The sequence below is a fragment of the Scomber japonicus genome, chromosome 6, assembly GCF_027409825.1.
Source record: "Scomber japonicus isolate fScoJap1 chromosome 6, fScoJap1.pri, whole genome shotgun sequence".
NCBI classification, from domain to species: domain Eukaryota; kingdom Metazoa; phylum Chordata; class Actinopteri; order Scombriformes; family Scombridae; genus Scomber; species Scomber japonicus.
Window position 1 is genome coordinate 25,652,632 of NC_070583.1, and position 19,152 is coordinate 25,671,783.

The window sequence follows — 19,152 nt, forward strand, 5'->3', positions numbered from 1 at the left end:
CCCCACACTAAACTAATAACAGCCTACATGAGCAGCATGTAATACCTGCAAGACATGTTTTAATGCTGTTGTTTATCTCTTCTGATGGAAAACATCAGAGAAATAAATGCTTGTGTTCTGTCATAAAAGTTTGCATTCCGGCAAGAGCGTCTCTCCTGACAAAATTGTCAACTGAAAAGTCAATCACACTGGATGGTAAGTGTTCAAAACAGGAGTCTGGCAGACTTCACTACATTTAGGGCTTTTGGATATATGAAGCGCTGCATATGTATACACACAATATCCAACTTAAATTCAGTTTTTCAATCCCAAAGTATCTCTCATTAGCTGTATACAAACATTTTTACTGCTTAGTGCATGATGGTTTCAGTTTTAGCCCTTAAAAATTGTTATAACAGAACAAAAAAACAGTGTATATGTCCATACTATTAGCACAATATTTTCCTAAAAATCTCACAATGCAATATTCAGCTTTTATGAGACATTGTAAATTACTGTTTCACTAAACCCCCCAATATAATGACGAGCATTCAAAACCTTTTAGTGGAGGATTCACACATTCACAGGCCTTGTAAGACAAGCAGTTGGAGCACTTTGAGCTTCTGCTTTAAGAGGTGCACAACAGAAAAATAGCAACAACTCCCTACCTGGACAGCAATGCTACCCACCAGTACTGTGATGGTTTCTTGGGGTGGCTGAATGTTGTCTGGCTATGCCCTATTACAACACAGTACATCTTCCTTGAAAGGGTTGCAGAAGTCAATAGACCACTGTTTGTTGTGGATCAACTCATATCTTACTTATAGAACAGATTTAAAAGTTGGAAAATTAACATTATGCAAAAACAGTTTGAAAATTGAAATTTATTTAAAATGGGGAAATTGCAGCTATTTAAATGATAAATGTGTATTAGCAAAAAAAAAAAAAAAAAGTATGCTCACATTCTAACATTTCATTGATACTGTAGTTCTGACCAGCTGGTAAACCCAAAGTGAAGAACTTCAGGGGTCAGGAGACCAGGATGTCTTACACAGCAGTATTTATTAAATCTTGATCAAGGAGAACAGAGTTACAGTACAAGTGAAAAACTACACAATTCATCTGAGTATTTAAACCCTTCACCAAATCCTTAGCTTTATCCAAATAAGGTTATCGTCACATGTCTATGCCTGTATTGGTTATTGAACTATAAACAAGACACAATGCTGACTAATTGAAGCCACGTAGACTGTACACAGGTCATTATCCAGTCTATGAGGAGACCAGTCTGTCTACACAAACACAGTGTATTTCCACTTGACCTTGGTTACCATAGGATACACCCAACCTTATCAAGACAGTTACTTATACCAGCCAGCCTCAGTAGACAGAGAGATTAACTGCTCTGAAACAGACAGATCATAAACTACTGCTTCCAGGATAGAAAATGAGCAGAGAATGTCCTGTATAATACGAATATTTCCCCCACACTAAGAATCAAATGGGTGTTGTCGACAATTTATAATTTCAAATCAGGTAAAACCATCGATTTTGTGTTTTATAGGGTGTTTTTCTAAACTGAATGCAGCAAGTTTTGAGAAGATGTGTATTTAAAAAGATGTCATCTAAGGTTACAGTGGTCATAAATTGTACTAGCTACACTCGTGGACTGTATGCCCGCATAACAAGACAAAAGATAACAATAGATCTTGCTTGATTAATACCATCTATACTGTAAATTCAAATTACAAACCAAGGTGGAATAATTATTGTGGTTTCATTTTCCATCCACGTCATGTTAGAGGCACCAGTACCAGCAGCACCCAGTGTTTACTGTTTTCAGTGTAGATAGTGGCTGCACCTGCCATTGGTCGTACTCCCTACAATATTCACACTACCAGCAACAACGACTACTACAGCATGGTAAGTCTTATCCTAAAACATACAATATTTATGTTATGCTGAAAGTGGTTAGCACTGAACCTAAAATTAGTTTCTACTGAATACATTATTAAAGAATTGTCCTTCGAGTTAGAAGTTCCAGGTCATAAGACTTTGTTTCTGTTATTACTCGTCCATTTGATTCTTCTCTCCTTCTTTACCCCTACCTTTAATTTCTTCCCATTCTTCTGTCATCCCCTTGTCTCCTCCTCCCCTCTTTACTCTACAGGTGTCCAACTGTACAGAGATAGATGATGTGCTTCAGAAGTACTACCTATCACCATCTTATGCTATAGAGTTCGCCATTGGTTTCCCTGGCAACTTACTGGTTGTACTTGGCTACATATTTTGTTTGACTGAGTGGCAGAGCTGCAATATTTACATATTCAGTCTGACAGTCTCCGACCTTATTTTCCTCTGCACACTGCCACGCCTCTCCTGTCTCTATGCAACTTCTGAAACAGAAACCAGTACCTATGCCTGCATTATCAACCGCTATATCCTACATGTCAATCTCTACTCTTCCATCCTTTTTATGGTCTGGCTTAGCATGGACCGCTTTTTGCTCATAAAATATCCAACACGGAATCACTTCCTGCTAAAGCCCCAGACAGCACTCATAGTGACCGGGCTCAGCTGGCTAGCTGTCAACGTGGAGGTGATTCCAATGATAGTACTGATGATTCAGGACATGCAGAATGGAAACTTCACACGCTGCAAAGACTTTGCCAGCCTAAATGGGAGAATCGATGCATTAGGTTATAGCCTGGGGCTAACCTTGACTGGTTACATTCTCCCACTGCTTGGACTTTGTGTTTTCTCACACCAGATTGCACGTTTACTCCATGCACAGGAAAGGACTCTAAAGCACAGGACAATTTCATTCAAGAGGCCTCTGAGGGTTGTTACATCAGCAGCAGCTATGTTTCTCATTCTCTACACTCCATACCACGTGATGAGAAATGTCAGAATTGCATCTCGACAGCCCTGGTTAGGGCTGGATCTTTGTCCAAGGATGTACATAGAGGCCTTGTATATCTTGACCCGGCCGTTGGCCTTCTTGCATAGTGTGATTAACCCTGTCTTCTATTTCCTCATGGGTGATAAGTTCAGAGAACTTCTGATTGCTAAGCTCAGAAAGTTGGTCAGACAGACAGAGCACAATAGAGGTCCAGCCTGACAAAACACAACACAAAATCCTTCCATGTGTACAAAAAGATGCTTTACCTTTACACATTGTAGCTTTGTTAAATGTAATGTAATGTTTTTCTTTATCTCTGTTGTCTTAATTGTTTAATTGTCATCCATTAAAATATCATAAGATAGTCTACTATTATTATCATTGCATGAGCTTATATTTGGTCTTAACACAATATGTTTGTCATGCCTATTAATGATGTGCATACTTTGTTGTATTAAAAAGATAATCAGTGATAAACAATATGTCAGGATATACATCAAGTGGAGCTGTGGCACGATTTTGACAAAGTGCCTTAGATTTCAAGGCAAGAGCTTGTTGCTATTTTTATATTAATGCTCTGTAATCATAAAGAATGTGCAGATAGATTGCTGTTTGTGTTTGTATCTGTATTTGTTGAGAAAGCATAATGATTTATATTTGTGTTCAGATGAAGCTACAGATGCTTGTTTTACTATTTTAATGATGTTTGTGCATTGAGACAATATTCAACAACCACGTTTTAATGTAATAAAATATAACTATAACTAAACTAATAACAGTTGGCTGTGTTATATTATTACGGGAGGGTTAAGGGAGAATATAGAGTACCAGTCAAAAGTTTGAACATACTTTAATTGAAGTGAAAGGGCTGGTGTGTCCAAAGTTTTGACTGGTACTGTATATGTATATCTTTTGAAGGAACTGTTTGTTAACAAACCATAATGATGTGAAATTATTGTGAGAATAGAAATAGCATAAACATTATTTGAATTATATATATATTCATGTTTTTTCCTCAGATTTTCCCCTATGTAATGTGAAAGTCTAGCTGATTTCCAGTGGGTACTCCAGAACTGCTACTTTCTTCAAAACTCTATATCTTACCTAACAGCATGTTTTAAAATTGGATTTTCTACAACTCAAATATTAAAAAACTGCATGTTGAGAATATTTGTTATCCTTTACACTTTACACTAAAGGACCATTCTATGATCGTGCTGAATATCAGTCAAGAGAAACAGTTTCATGATTTGATCTCAGTTGTCCTTGTTTTTCCTAGATTTAGCTGATCCCATCTTGCTGAGTTATGTAGTTACTAACTTCATGACCTTTCCAACTGAAACAGTTGGATGTTCATTTTCATTTTGAGGTGCTCCTCATTGTTTTCTTCAGAAGGTTTATTGTGCAATGTCCTGGGTCATGCCAGGGCTTTACACAAACATCACGAGGGACAGACACTAAGAATAGATAACTGAAGAGTTCGGACATGGCTGATTTGTATATCCTTTGCATATCTACATTTATAGGATCTAAGAACTAACCACAAATAAAAATCCCAATACTTAAAAACGTCTAATGCTTCTCTCTCTTTCCTGAATTACATTAGTTGCTCTGGACTGCTAATTCAATAATTACTCTTTTCTTGGAAAGGTTTTACCTGCCAAAAGTTACTGAAATATGGACATTTGTGTGGTTTGGGCTGGTTTTATTGTAATCATCCAGCAGTCCCAGCCCTCATGAAAGCCTCTTTCATACTGGACTGTCTGTGACCTTTAATGCTTGCTAAGGCCCTGACTGCCCATTAAACACAGTTAATTTCTAGAGCTCTAGAGCAACAGACAGGATCAGGTGCTTTCTTTCAGTCATGACTAATCATACCATGCTTGGTCCGTCATTTCATTTACACTGGCATCTCCCCTGGAATGAGTGAAGAAAAAGAAGAAAGGGTGAAACATTGGACTGTGTCCGGGGTGTGCGTTTCAAATTTCATGCTAAAAGCCTGCAGTGTTGAGACATAGCCAATGTACAAAACGCAATGGAAAAGTACATGTGAGAACACATGCAAAGCCTAAAGCTCTGTGTTACATATAATGTGATATTACATTGTAGTGGTACTTTGTGAGAACATAATTTAATATTAAAGGTCAGCTTGAGGCCATTGAGTGTACATGGTCTGTATATAGGTTTTCATTGAGGATGCTGTATGTTAAATACATGCTTTCTTAAATAATTTAGTTATTTTGAAATGTAATATTGGTATAATGAGAATATTTGTTTGGTTGAAAGTTTGGTTATCAACATTAGTCTGAGACTAAACATTACCAAAAAAAAAATCTACTTTAACTGGTACTGTCTTTAAATCTTTTAGTATTTGATGTGAAAATGATATGATTTATTTTTAAGCCTTAAGACAGTGTTGCACCAAACCTGAAAGAAAATCGGGTTTACACAAAGTACATATTTGTATGAGCAGTGTGTGCATACTTACTCACATTCCTGTGTGTGAACAGAGTAAGCATTTCTACACAGTCTACACTGTATGTAGGTGTAATCCTTGTAAAACCACTATATATTATTAACAGTTTCGAGGAATCATATGTCTTAATCCATTTCACGTTACTGTTATTAGCCCTCCATAGCAGTGAAGGAATTTGGTAACAGTCCCACCAATGTCTAGGATGTACTTTCCATCTACAGAAGGATAAAACAGTGCATATAAACATACAGTACCTGCAAACACACCTGCAAGGCCAGGATACAGAATATGACAAGCCTTGTGTACCACATAAATAGTCCACTCTACACCCAGGGGGTGTGGAGTGTTTTGTTTAATGTGTCCTGATGAAAGAGGTTGACCTATTTGAATCATCCTTTTGTATAAATGGTTTCTTCATACTCATGCATCATCCTCTTTGCTATCCAGAGGAAAAAACATATTTTTTCCCCCCAACCTCTTGGGTAGAATGTGTGTAGGTGTGTTCAGTGGTAGATTTGTGGACACAGCCTGCAGTATGTTTGCAGATCAACTGTTCTCTCACTCAGCTATATGCTCCCTGAACAGATCAAACAGGGAATGCTTCACCTAAGTGGCACCAAATGGATTTGGTGTACAAGATGCTCTATACAGTATATCCTTCTCATCTTGTCATGCTGTTCACTTTCATTACAGGCAATACTTGCCAACTTCATGTACCTCAAGGCACTTCTCTTCTTTCCCTTCTATTCTATTTTTTTCTGTCTTTACATAGTATGTGATTACACACACGAACAATTAATCAGTGGTGAAAGGTCAAGTCCATTTATTGTCAGATAACATTTAAATGAAAAATGATGCAAATATTATGCGCTCCGAGAGGGAATCCAAAACTAATATAGAAATAGTCATATTTACAATTGAGAATGTAGCAGTGCTTAAGCAAATGAATCTGACTTATCTGGCGAAAAACAGCCGTAAAGCAGTCCTGTTTTTTGAAAAGTTACATACTTTATGTAATTGTATATTATTTTTCTGCGGGAGAAGCTGGTAAGAAAAGCCACACACACACACACACACACACTCAAAAGACATTCAAAGAACAGTATGCCCAAAAGCTGGGGCACTGCTGTCATCAACTGCGACTCTTTTTGAACAGTAAAGCTCAAAATATTGCATTAACCCTTAACAGAAGGATAATTTTTTGGTGACCTTTTTCCCCTGATATCTTTTTGATAATCATCCCATGTGCCAAATAAAAGCAACCTGATCTCCTCCAAAATGTTGTTAGAGAAGAGGGTCAGGGACAAACAGTTGACTGAGGACAAAGAAACTACACAGACATGACTGCAGAGATAGTGCAGCCATATAATCTTCTTCGCACTGTTCAATAAAATAAGTTCATTATAAAACTGTCGCTTGGCCTGGCACTGGCAACTTCTTGCAACAATTCAAAAGCAGCCTTTGTATCATTGCCTGCACCCATTGCACAAAGACTGGCCTATGTTATGCACCATAATATCTTATTTATTGTCAACATGTAGAAGGTAGAAGCTACTTACTCACACTACAATAAATAATGTTTGACAGAAGAAAAGAGCAGCACACACAACCTCCTTTAAATCTTATAATATGGAGCTGGAGCACTTGATATGCTGTGAAGATAAAGGTTCTAAATAAAATGCTGCCCAAATTCTCTCTTGGATAGTATCTCTATCCTTCCCCATATTGCTGCATCACACCCAGCAAAGCTAAGTCATGTATGCTCCTGGTGTGAAGAATGTTCGGAGGTATACACATTGATACATCATGGTCTTTACTTATAAACACTAATATTCTGTGTGGAATGTGGCTCATCAAATTTTATTGTGTGCACTCATCATTTATACAAGTTGCCCCAGGAAGCCTTGATGTGCAGCCATTACAAAGCAAGTAAGATTTGTAATACATTTGTTGTTATATCTCTGAAAGTATGTGGAAATGAGTCTGGATACAAGAACATGTGGCGATGAATATACAATCCGCAATTAAAATAATTTATCTTATCAGCAAATTCAATCATCTTGCTGTATGCCTGTGTGTCTGTGTTATTGCACAATTAAAGGCTAGTTCTTTCCTTGTAAAAAACAGCATTGCTGTATCTAATACAATACTACTGACCAAGCTTTGATACAATCTCTAGAACATGTGTGTTTTAGTTTAGTAATATACTCAAACAATCTTAGGTTTCAGTATCAGCTGCACTCAGTGATAAATGTTATCTTTGGCCAAACTGGATATCATTTTGTTCTGCTGTGAAAATGTTTTCTGCTATGCTAAGACATACACTAGATTCTTAAAACCCCTAAAGGGATACTTCATACTATTTATTGGTATGCTTTACCAACTATGATATGCGATGGATAGAGTAGTAGCAGCTCCTGTAGTGGAAAACAAGAGTGAGCAGCACCACACAGGACCAGCTAGACAGCTCAAAAGAATACAAATACACAACCAAAAAACAATGCACAAAAAACCCCAAAAATGTTTAGCCATCCAAAACATAACCTTTGAGAAATTCCAGAGTTTAATTTTCCCCTCAGACCTCTCAGTGTTCTGTTTGTTGGAGAATAAACACTATGTAGTACTTGAGCAATGGTGTCACATGTGTTACGCTGTCTCACACAACCTTATGTGAAAAGATCTGAACTAATCTTTCAAATTGTTATTGACGATTAGAACCTAATGTGGAGTGGAAAAATAGTATAAGTTAATATATTTCTTAATATATTTACAGAAAAGATGCATGACCAAAGAAAATGAAATAAACAACAAAAAGAATTGGAAAGATTTGCTTCTAAGCAAACACTGGTGCATTGTGTGGGAAAAAATGGAATGAATACAGAAAGTCAAGAGTTTTTTTGTTTGTTTGTTTTTTTTACAAGTTTTCCTTGAGCCATTCCACATAGTTGTGTGTCATACGGCGTCCAATCAGGAAGTCAGTTGGCCACACGGTGAACATCAGTGCTCCATGAAATCCTGTGTCATAGTGTTCGTGCGTGACCTCAACACCAGCCGCACGGAGTCGCGTGACATACATGATCCCATCATCTCTGAGAACGTCATACTCACATGTTAGAATGTAGGCCTTGGGCAGAGAGCGTAAGGCCGTATCTGGAACCAGCAGGGGTGATGCCCTTGGGTCAGCAAAAGATTGAGCTGGTCCATCAATCCCAACTGCCTGCCCTGCAACGCCCTGCACCACAGCAGGAGCACTATAATTGTATTTTCTATGGTATGTTTCTGGCAAGAAGGCGCTCCAGTTCACAAACTTCAAAAGGCTGGAAGACTCAGGGTTGTTGTGTGTGTTGGCCATCATGGCTCTGAAAAGGGCCTTGTCACTGGTGAAGTACTCACTCCAGAAGCGTACCATGAGGGTGCGGGGTAAAATGGGCATGTCCTGATTTTGCTGATAGGAGGGTGTGTTGAGGTCTAGGGCCTGCAGCACTGGATAGAGGAGTGCTTGGGCCTTAAATTGAACCTGTTGTCCAGGGTCTTTCTGTAACTGTGAAGAGAGAAAGGGAGGTTGGTGTGTATTCAAAAAATAGAGTATTTCTCAATAGGATGAAGTATTGGCTAATATTCTCTAGAAATAAACCAGCATTATCTAATCACATGTACCAGTCACGCTTGTTTACAGGAAGAATTGCATCATTGCCATATTTATCTCTCTTCACTGAGCTGTTGAAAACTCTTTAGTAAAATCAAAGCCAGGTCAAATCAAAACCTCGGATGGCCAGCACTGTGATTAGCGGATGATCTGCTGTAGCTCCTGAGTCAAAGTAATGTGATGGTCTTGTCTGGCTCTATGTTCCTTGGTTGTTATTCTCCTCCGTTCGACCAGAGACACTCAGCTTTTTCTCCCTGTTATGCTGAGACTGGACTGAGTTGGAACAGACTGTTTGGGGTTGTATCTTAAAACACTTCTGGCATGATATTATTTCAGTTGTCGTTATTCATTAGACTGTGTTCTTTGTGTTTCAAGGTTTTTTGGTTCTGTTTGCCTTCTGTTTTTCCTACTGTGTCTCTAGCCTGTTTCCCTCCACACCTGCCTTTAATTCAAACTGGTTAGCCCTGCCCTTTTATGTGTTTTTATCAGCTTCTTTCTCCTTACAGTTTTTCCTGTTTTAATTCCTCATTTCTCTCATTTGAGTTTCTGCCATCTCCCCACCTGCACCTCATTTCCTCTTAATTCATTCAGTATTTTAGCAATGTTTTCAGTTCAGTCCCTGTTAGATCTTTGTTCAGTTTTGTTCTGTATTTAGTTCAGTTCATTTTGTGTTATCACACTTGAGCCTAAAATTAAAAAAAAAAACTTCAGCCTTGCTCTGCCTGCAGTCTCCTGCATTTGGGTCCACCTACTCCACTCCACCTAACTAGCAAACCCATCTTAAGCATCTTCTTTTTATTGTCTGGTCACTTTTCACATTTTTTTAATTGTCTGGTTTGGTACATAAAACAACAAATACATTTAGAGGGTCTTTTAGTATTAGCTTGAGGACTGTTTAAGAATCACGTAGTCTCAGATAAGCTTTCTCCAAGGCACACCATCAGTTCTCCATGTCTTTGAATAGTGATGTAGATCTTGTGTGATAGTCTATTTCCCCTTAGGCAACAAGACTGAGGACACCTGGATGGGAAAAGTCCCTCATTCCCCAGTGCTGCAGTAGTTTGAGGGTTATGATTTTGAAATGCTACTCTAAAGCCTCTCCTTGTGAAGCAAATAACAGGAACTTTTTATATTTCAGAGCATGAGACATGGGGTACACAGTTTGCAAGTATATGGTGACAAACTAATTATGCAGTTTGACATATTTCATCAGTCTACTAAGAATTAATGTATAGAGTATTTGCAGTGCATGCCTTCAAACAGCATTGATATAGGATGGCATTTACATTTGTGGTTTTACTGAGAACCAGCAGAGACTTTTCTCCCTGTTCCTTGTCTTCTGTACTGTCGTAGACAGGAAGCAGAGGAGCTCATCATCACCATAGCTGGCTCTTCCATGCCAGCAGCAGCAGGCTCCTGGGCAGGTCCAATGTCACTGTCATACATGGGCAGGAGGAGAAGAACCATGCAGAGCCATGTAAGACCATTCTTGGCTTTATGTTGATGTAATGGATGCTGAGGAAAAGTGGGATTTGGGAAAGTGCTGTCTTTTTAGAGCCAGCTTCCCTGGTACTGAATTTGATCATTTTGGTTGCATCCAGGCAAACGCCAGTGTACATTTATACAAAGGTAAGGTTTTCAAGTTTAAGGAGCCTCAATCAAAGACAAAAAATTGCTTGGTACTTCATTTTCGTCTATATGTAATTTACAGAGGAAAATAATTACAGTTATTACACAGTAAATTACCAGATTAATGATCAAAATGCAACCATTTTTGTTAGATATGAACAGAGTCAAGATGGCCACAATGACACTGCATGTTGTATGGTTTCCCAGGTTTCAGCATTTAAGTTCAGGTGATTTTAGTAGAATAAGATTGTAGGAAATGTTATATTTGCCCAACTATCAGAGCTTTCAAGTATATTTATTCTACCTACTCGTAAAATGCATTTACTTTAACAAATATGCTAATGGATAACATCCTATTGCCTTTTGAATTATTGTAATATATGTATTTTGTGTATACACTAGTGTTTTGAATGTTACTGTCATTATACTTGTGTAAAGCAAAATATGGTCTTTATCTTGCTAGTAGCAGTGGCGTGCACAGATAGACACTAGGTGGTGCTATAGCACCTGTCCTTTGCCCTCTGGACCAAGCAAGTGCCCTTTTGAAAGTTGTTGTTGTTGTTGTTTTTTAACAGTGTACTGTATGTGGCCCATGTTGACATGATCATCTATAAATGCTCGACGATTAAAAGCGTGTGATAATAATGCCCCAATATACCCCCCTCCCCCTTCCTCCGCACACACCTCTCTTCCTTTGTCAACGTGAACGGGCAGAGCAGACACAAACAGAGGCACGTTGCAGCAGCAGTGCACAGCTGCAGCCCACACACACCTCCCTCCCTGCCCCACCAGCCAGGTGACACATGAATGAATCGAGTCGGGCGTATTGTTTGCCCCCTAAGCCTCAGTTGCCAAGCTATAGTGACGCTAGCCCAAATCAATAATAGATATGATGTGATGACCACCACACAACTAATGTCGGTAGAGTTTGCCATTGGTACAGCATGTGAATCTATCAGTATACTTAAGCTGAATATTTAGTATTGTGTAGGTTTACATTAGGCTACATAATTAACACTTGCAGTAATTTATTTGCTAAATGACAAACAGGCAATTCCCAATTGCCTGCAGAAAAAGTAGCCTTCTGCCTTGTTGTAATGTCACCAAGCAGTCTCATTCATACTTTTGGTCTCTTTTTATTTACTAATTGCAGCATAATGCCTAGAAAGGAGAAGGTAAGAAAGGAAACAGAAAGGGAGCTATAGCAGGCAGTCCATGGAAGCAGCTCTCTGCTCTCCTGGATAAAAGCATCCACCAGCAGCAAGGAGGAAGAGGAAGTTGAAGATTAAAGGTCAGAGTCAAGACCAGAGTCATGTTAACTGTTTAGGGCCTTTTAAAGCTCAGATTTTAAAGTTGAACTATTCTTCTAATTCTATTGAAATATCTTAAAAGCTGCCCACATTTTATTTTAACTATACGAAGTGATTTGGCCGTACTAAATCAGGCATTAAGCTGTATTAGCTAATTATATTATTTTGTACCAACCATAAGTTATTTCTATGTTACAAGACTTGCAGTAATCTTGTGTTTACCTTAATAGGCTATTATTAAAACTTTAAAAATAGGCTATTATTAAAACTATTATTATTCTATTCTAGGCAGCTACAGCAGGGAAGCAGCTCTGTGCTGTCCTGCAATAGGCCATCTACTAGCATAGAAGATGTGGGAGATAAATCTGACACTGCTATAATAAGGCAGCCGGCAGTTCCACATGCCGCACAAAGTGCACTTATTTTTCACTGAGCACCTGCCCCCCAAAATGTCTGTGCACGCCACTGGCTAGTAGTGTTTGTATTGTGCCTGAAACTGTTGAAGCTAAGGTATAGTACAGTATCAGTGCATTCACCCACAACCTAAACCTATAATCACCATAAGAAAATTAAATTCCAGAGAGATTATCTTGAGAGAGCCATACTCTCTGCCTTGGTAAGGCTTATTCTCTGCTCCCTCATTTTCTCTGTTCAAGTACCTGCATTGCTGAGCATTTAGAGTTCATTCTTTTTATTTTGTTCTCTTTCAAAAGTTTCACTGCATCATAAAATCCCTTTAAATCAGTTTTTCAGGGAGAATTCTTATGTCCAATGGGAATACAAATATTAACAATTTTTCTTCTCCTGTAACCTGACAACTCCCTCCAGTGAAAAAAACATCTGGACATCTGTCCCAATACTCATTCTTTCTGCTTATTTTTCTGCATCTTTCCCTTTTTTTCCTACTTTAATTTGAATGGCTACTTACACTGACGCTATGAGGAGCAGCCAAAATATTTTGTTAAGTAACTCAGTATAAACAACTATAAATGTTTGCTTAAACCTTATAAGTTGGCACGATGTGGTCTTTTTAATGTCGTCTTTTTTTTTAATGTGGCTTTTCTGAATCCCTTTTCACCAGTGGTATGTAGAATGAATGATCCCCTTGCAGGCGTCGTTTCTCAAATGTGTTTTTTATTTCCACATCATTTGTACATGTGGAATGGCTCTTTTTCTGCCTTGCTACTTGGGAAGGGGGTATAATTTCAGTGCAGCTTTAATTCCAGAAAACAGCACCCACCTCATAACAAGAACAGATTTTGCCTCAGATTACAACAAAATGAATAGTCAGATCCTCAATATAGGCCTTGGTGTTTAACACTGTGATTATTGAGGATGTAGCATCATCAAGAAGCTGATCACCAATGACGACACCACTGATTATTTAATCCTAGTCGTCGCATTCCTGAATCATAAGCTCAAAGAACAAGGAAATTATTCTATGGTATTATGTGGTTTTAACATACTATAACTAAATGACATAGCACATTAACCTTGTCTCATGTCATCATATCTGACAGTTCACTTTCCATACGTGAAACCAGAACAGAGAGCTGATGCTAAAAAGAAAAAAAAAATGGATTCCGTACCTGCTGGGAGACTGCAGCTGCTAGGTTTCCCCCAGCACTGTCCCCAGACACAGCAATGCGTCCTGGGTCCACAGAGTACTGGTCCAGCACCCCCTTCTGGAGGAAGTGTTTGACCACAGAATACACATCCTCATATGGGACAGGAAAATGGTGAGCAGGGGCAAGGCGGTACCTGAAAAGAATGGATGGAACAGAAAGATACAGATTTTGAGGGAGTTTTGGAGGCTATGTGCACAGAAACAATTTTGAACCAGGGAAAATGTTCAAGGGATAACAGTACCCAAACCAAAGTATACATCACAATGGAGAGGCTGTAATCAGAATACCAATCAAATCATTAAGTTGCTACATATTTTTGTGTTTGCCTTTCAGATTGTGAAATGTTGGAATTACTCATTAACCTCTGAACAAATTGCACACAGGAATTTCAGATGAGGCAGATTCCAACCCGCATGCACCCTCCCCTGCACTCTACCTCATGCTGTCAAATATGTAAACTGGCACAACCACTTTATACATACAAAAAGCAGAGAGTATTACTTTATGACTGAGTGCTGGTCTTTCACCTAGCTGCCGATTGATAAAACTTAATAACTGTGAGTAGGGCATTACTGAACAAAGAGAGGAATGGAAAAAGAAAGTTACAGTGCTGAGAGGCATAGTTAGAGCCGGATGTGCCAGAAAAACAACAGAGAGTAGCTGTGACAGGGGAAAGCCTGGCAAGACCCAAATGAAAACCTGTTAGCTTCACTCTGCTGCATCCCCACTTCTATCTAGCCTGTGACTAATGAGGGAGGACAGGCACATATGACAACAGAAAATTTTGTGTGAGAGAAAGAGAGAAGCAGAGGGAAACAGAGGGATTTAACTATCAATAATAGAGATAAACCAGGAAATGAGTTGCTAAATAATTACTTTTATGTAATACATGTACTAGCCCTGCATTCACAACACTTTTAAAAACTAACTGGTGTGCAAATAATCATTTTACACATACAGAAGTCTGTGCAGTTGGTGCACATACTACCTGCTTGTGACTGGCTATGAAAAATGAAATACTTACTCTACAGAAAGAACCACTGCATTTAGATCAGTGACCATTTTTCTGGCCAGTAGATCATATGGACCCATCCCTGCATAGACAGAAATGGCAGACACAGATCAGAACAGAGATTTAGCAGACTACCAAATCATTATACTATCTGACATTACACTTCTCTTTACATGAATATAACACTGCAGTATCACAGATGCCATCTAGTCTTGTGATACTTTCTGGCAAGATCGGTAATACTGTAATTGTTAGAGTTCAACAGATTGCAAGAACAGCATGAGATGTGTCAAACTGCATGTCATGTCTTTAGGTTCTGGATTAGTAAGGGTAGCCACCCTCTGAGGTCCCCACCGCTCCAACAGACGGTGTGTTATTTCCTCAGGACACTGTGGAAGGGAAGTGTTGTGTTTGATAGCTTCTTCATTATTTATGATCCTGTCATAATAGATGTCATAGGGAGTCTACAGTATATAAAGCTATTACATTACTTGTCACATTAGTAAGGTATTACTACATTTGTAAGTAGCAGAGGGATTAGTGTGAGATAAACACATAACAAGGATATGTTTAACCCCATCCTTTAAAAATCAGTCATAATTGTGTGTGACAAAGGAGAATACAGGTCAACCCATCTACTCACGGGAACTCCCCAGACACCATCCTCCACCGTGCAGGTATATGACAGCTCTCCTGAGCTCTGTGTCACCACCTCGCTGCTTTGGCTGGTACACCACCACCTCCACTCCATCAAACTTCTCCTCTGTCACCTTGACATTCTCATCAGAGACAGGCACTACCTTTTCAGCCAAAGTAATGAAGTACATTACACCCATGTAGTCTGTCAGCCCTACTAATTCACTGAAGTCTGCCTGTAAAGGGAAAACACAGAGGCAGCATTAGATATACTCTAGAGATAAACACATTACAGAATGTATCATTGTTCATCAAATTCAAGCCATTAGCATTACCTCATGTGCATATAATAAAGCTGTTGTAAGCCAGTTTATACTACATAAACAATCAGCTTGACCAACATTTATAATATTCAAAAAAAGAAGGGGCTTAAATGCTAAAATATGTGACCATATTACAGGGGGAGACTACAGTCATGTGAATGTTGCCTGGTAAAATGTCAACAGTCCCCTAAGGCTATTTGTTTTGAGAAGTCATAGCTAAAGATAAGTTATGAAAGCATGATTTCATTATGTCGCCATTATGTCTAATGATATAGGCAGTCAGTGAGTCAGTGGCAAGCATGAGGTTAATCAGCTGATGCTCCTCTACTATGAACACAACAAATTCATCAAAGAGTCATCCACTCTAAGCAATACCACCTGATTCAAAAAAACAATACTGGAGTGTTCTCATTTTGATGTAATTTTTCTTGATGCATGTATCTAATAAAACTACAGCACCACCTGACTAAGTATATATAGAGCTTTCAGTGGTACAAGTGTGGCAAAATAAAGCCACTACTATTTTCTCCTAATATTATAACCACCCATATAATCACCTTATTATGTTTTAAACCAGTAGTCATATTATCCCTGCCAGGATGGGCTACAGTAAACCACAGGCATCGGTCGGTTTCCTTAATAGGTTCTATTATTAGAACAGGTGAGCAGGACTATACAACACATGGATTAGCATCTGACATAATCTGGTGTAACCAGCATGTATATATCCACATCAGCGAAATACAATAAACCTTTAACCAGATACATTAACTGCTCTGAGAGAACAAATAAAAGCAAGCTAATGTTGCAAAACTTGCTCTTTAATGAATGGCTAAATCACCTCGTATTACATTGAAATAAGAAATTAGCAAATGCCTTAAGAACAGGCTACAGTAACCTATTCTAAAGGCATTTCATTTCTAGAGTAATAGTCAGTACCAGCACACCAAATGTCAGAATAGCCTACATAACTCATGTTTTTGTTCTTACCAGGTGGCTGAGACCTCTGAAGAAAGAGTTGGTCAGCATGAGTTTCCATCTCTCTTCTATCTCCTCGGGAATGGGCTCATAAATATAATAAGCGGTAAAAGAGCAGAGAGCGACGAATACAATGATGTTTCCCAACCTCATTTTACAACGTGCGTCCCCGGCAATTGACTGCAGGATGCAAGCACAAACAGGCTGTAAACTGCGCTTGTTAACAAGTCACTGCAGTGCGCGACAAAGCTTAAGCTCGGAATTAATTTTGGATCCGGACCAGCTAAATATGACAGCACGTGTTTGGTGTCATTTGATGGTTATCGGCGTGCATGTTCGGAGCTTTTCTTCGCTGCTCGTGCGCGTGCAGCACTGCATGTCCGTCTCGTGGAGCCGTAGAATTAATTGAAGTGTCAGTGATATGGAGACACGAGCGCGCACTCCGTGTGCTCACGAGGCAGAACCGTCCCTTGGCCCACACCGCAAATTCCTCAGGTGCCTCCAAAGCGCATGCACGAGAGGCGCCACAAAAGTTTGTGCCGAGGTGCAACTAATGCACAAATAGCATAGTATATAAAACAAGATTTAACTTTGCAGGCAGTTCCCCCAATTTTTCAACGCAAATCCTATGTAAAGCTGATACACAGCAGTGTCAGCTTTCCGCTTCACCCTTAATGGGCTTATTGGCTGCGTTTCTCTGCTTTAAGTTGTGTATCAAAGGCTCCTTAAAACGGCAGCGGCCCTCTGATGCAACACATAACCTTCTTGCTGCGACATAGAGATGTGGCTCTCTAGTGCAGCTATAGTTGCAAGGCAACCCAAGCTAATTATATTATTGGTGACAGAGCCAGATGAGATGTCTTGCTTCCTGGCAGAACTCACTGCCAAGGAAATTTGACTCCTTCAGCACTCACGTTTAGGAAGGACACTGCATGAGGAACTGATTTAGAACTGCAGGAGTTTGACAAAGGGGTTGCTTTTTCACTTAGTACAGTGCATTATTATAAATGTGATGACTATAGTTCAAGAGTTTCATGCCAGTTTTAGCCCAAGCAAGAAATACAATACTGCAGGTCAAGTCCTGTGTGTGACAGTCAAAATAAACAGCTGCATACAGGAGTGAGTCTACTTATTTGAAGTATTTAAATCTCAGGGCCAGCTCAGGGCAGTAATGTAAGTACTGACAAACCACATTGTTATCAGAATGTGCAAAATGTATAATATATATATATATATACATGCAGTATTATCATATTACAGCAATGTAATCATAGCTTTACACTGGTGTCCTTCATTATAAACTTGATCTCTGAGTTATTTTTACTGGTGTCCAAAAGAGCAAAGGATTAAAAATGTGGAAGCATACTTCAACTTCTTTTTATTCAAGGGGAAACAAAGCAGAGGTTATAATCAAAAGTCTTCCTTAAGATGAAGGTACTGAGTGCCAATTCACAATCTCTGGTTAAGGTGTTAACCTTTTAAGTGTGTGTGTGTGTGTGTGTGTGTGTGTGTGTGTGTGTGTCCTACAATTGTTTAATTTGATTTTAGATCTGATCCACATGTCTCAACATGACTTATTTTAACCTCTGTGTTATGATCTTTACATACTTTATCTTAGTCAAGTTGGAATTTGTAATTGCCAAGAGTTTAATAGCAGGCAAGTGTCTCCTTCCATTAGACATCAAACTCAATTGAGATGCAATAGGGAGCTACAGCATCCTGGGTGTGACGGAGGCTTGGTGAAAGCCTGTGAGACTGATCACTGCTGAGCTGTGGAATACTAAATTACTTTTTCTGAATACAAAATCACACTTCAGACACTCAGGGATTCCCTATGGAATTCCCTCCCTCCCTTTCCCCTCTAACCACGGCCTCCACTCAACTTCTAAGGGAGACCACCTCAGTGGGTTAGTTAATCTTTCATGGAGCTCTCTTCACTCTTCGCATCTTGTCAGTGGGGAGGACAGGTGTCAGAGTGTGTGTGGGTGGGGATGTTATCTCCATCTACGTAGAACCATACTGTGCAATGCTCTGCCACGTGGATGCCCCATCTCCTGCTGTGTGTGGGGGTAGCTCAGGCAGATGTGAAAGTGTCTGAAGACTCCAACAAGAAGTTTATGTACTGGAGTGTGAAAGTCTGTTCATGCGTTAAAGTGTGTGCTTACCCTTGTAAGCCTGTGTAGACACATGCATGTGAAGAAAGGCCACGTTTTACTCTGTTTTGTGTGCACATTCTTCTGCAGAGGCACATGAAATTCTTATAATTAAGGAACTCACTCCAGACTTCCACCGCCAAAGAGTACAGGCAGCAAACTCTGGAACTTTTTAATTTGCGGAGCCCCTGCTGAGGCAATAGATGGGCTGCATAACAAGAGCTATATGAAGGCACTCAACTCTGAATTCAGGTTGAGATAAGTGGAAGGGACAGTTTTTAATTGAATAATAAAGAAACAGCCAACTTCAGCAGCACAATCTGAGAATTGCATTAACTTGACTTTAACTAAAAAGAAAAAGATTCTTTATGTAAAATTTAAATACTGTATATGAAGGGTCAACATCAGCTTCCTTTGTATTCAAGCTCTTAAACATTTCCCCTAAACATATTATGTTTGAAGCACACTGTTTTCACTCTA

General features: G+C 39.1%; 2 protein-coding genes across 2 annotated transcripts; one reads left to right on the top strand and one right to left on the bottom strand.

The window, feature by feature from the left end:
- Nucleotides 1-2,077: 2,077 nt before the first annotated feature.
- LOC128359916 (succinate receptor 1-like) lies at nt 2,078-3,100 on the top strand (the record flags this gene model as incomplete). Its single annotated transcript, XM_053320230.1, has 1 exon — nt 2,078-3,100. A coding segment is annotated over one exon (1,023 nt), but the record flags the coding sequence as incomplete, so codon positions are not given.
- Nucleotides 3,101-7,232: 4,132 nt separating this feature from the next.
- Nucleotides 7,233-16,888, bottom strand: aadac (arylacetamide deacetylase). Its single transcript, XM_053320875.1, has 5 exons — nt 16,532-16,888; nt 15,226-15,454; nt 14,595-14,664; nt 13,532-13,703; nt 7,233-8,898 (listed from the first exon to the last, which is right to left on the bottom strand). Exons 1-5 carry the CDS (start codon nt 16,670-16,672, stop codon nt 8,272-8,274), a joined length of 1,239 nt encoding a protein of 412 aa, XP_053176850.1. The 5' UTR covers nt 16,673-16,888; the 3' UTR covers nt 7,233-8,271.
- Between the last annotated feature and the right edge of the window lie 2,264 nt (nt 16,889-19,152).

What these genes read in the sequence shown, in the direction of transcription:
- aadac (XM_053320875.1), bottom strand. Translation starts at nt 16,672, where the DNA reads ATGAGGTTGGGAAACATCATTGTATTCGTCGCTCTCTGCTCTTTTACC. An exon ending in TCAGAGGTCTCAGCCACCTG is followed by an intron (nt 15,455 to 16,531) that starts GTAAGAACAAAA and finishes TTCCCTTTACAG; the next exon opens with GCAGACTTCAGTGAATTAGT. An exon ending in GCAGTGGTTCTTTCTGTAGA is followed by an intron (nt 13,704 to 14,594) that starts GTAAGTATTTCA and finishes CATTCTTTTCAG; the next exon opens with GTACCGCCTTGCCCCTGCTC.